The 1,172-nt window shown below is 48.0% G+C and overlaps 1 protein-coding gene across 1 annotated transcript in view; it reads right to left on the bottom strand.

Moving 5' to 3' along the window:
- Positions 1 to 615: 615 nt before the first annotated feature.
- Positions 616 to 1,172, bottom strand: part of LOC138866599 (rhodopsin-like) — a 3,352-nt gene continuing 2,795 nt past the window's right edge. Inside the window, exon 5 of the mRNA XM_070139736.1 lies at positions 616 to 738. Coding sequence (XP_069995837.1) covers positions 616 to 738 — 123 coding nt within the window. The remainder of the gene's footprint in view (positions 739 to 1,172) is intronic.

Raw genomic sequence — 1,172 nt, 5'->3', positions numbered from 1 at the left:
TGCAGACAATGAAAAGGGAGATACTACAAATGAGTGTTTTTTTTTTTTTTTTGTGCAAAAGTATCAAAGTCTAATCACCTCGGCATTTAAATACAACAACTCTAAATTTCAAAAGTATTTTTTCTCATTTTTCAAGCACTTTATGGAAATATCGTTTTCCCTCCCCAAGAGGAACTTCAAATCTTGGCCCTCAGAAATTGTATTAAATGTATGTATTCATAACAGTTATTGATAGAATGGGCGGACATATTGAAAAACCGGGGAAATCCAGACTGCCCCAGAGCTCAGTGCTCAGGCGGATGGACTACACTGCCTCTGACGCCCACACGCTCGCACCCACCTCGTAAGGAAGCCCTCGAGGACGAACTGGTTCCAGCCGAGGAAGGGAAGGCCGCACCAGGCCGCGCTGTACACCCACGCGCCCGCCGCCCACATCACGGCACGCCCGAAGCTCAGCCGCCGTCCTGGGGATTACGCCGTGCAAGTATTGGTTCGTCCGAATGTTGGTCGGGGAGTGGAAAGGTATTGGAAAGTGAAAGCTCTAATAGTGTTGAAGATTGTCTCTAGTTGATATGGTTGTCACATTGGATTACCTAACATGAAGACTATAACTAATCAAATATATAAGAATAACACACCTGCGAAGGGCGTGACGATGGCGCGGTACCGGTCGAAGGCGATGAGGGCCATGGTGATGATGGACACGGTTCCGAAGAGGGCGCCGCAGAAGCCGTAGATCTGGGGCGCGGGCGGCAGGGGGACACAGGCATAGACAGAGTAAGTACTAATCTGGGAATGCAGGTTCAGCTGTGTTTTGAAAGGTAACAAATTTCGCAAAATCATAAACTTTCAAAGGCCGTGTCACACTTGCACTTCTTCCGCATTGCCTTTCCGCTGGCACCACGGAAACCGTGGCCATTTTGCCGCGCTCAGTCACACCAGCGATGAGATCCACGGAAACAGTCCGACGAAAATTGAAAGCACAGCACAGACTCTGGCAATGATGGACGTTGTTCTGGGTCTGAGGCGACGATTTAATGCGATCCACTGAATGTCTAATGCTAAATATCACTGTCTTCTCGCTGTTCTCATCTAGTCAGGGGGCGGAGGAACGCGGTCACAAATGTAAACAAACAGGCGAGCATTAATATAACGATTATCTATTATAGCTT

This window comes from Penaeus vannamei, chromosome 26 (genome assembly GCF_042767895.1).
Source record: "Penaeus vannamei isolate JL-2024 chromosome 26, ASM4276789v1, whole genome shotgun sequence".
Taxonomy (NCBI): Eukaryota; Metazoa; Arthropoda; class Malacostraca; order Decapoda; family Penaeidae; genus Penaeus; species Penaeus vannamei.
The sequence above is the reverse complement of the archived record's forward strand: the minus strand, read 5'-3'. Positions and strand labels throughout refer to the sequence as shown.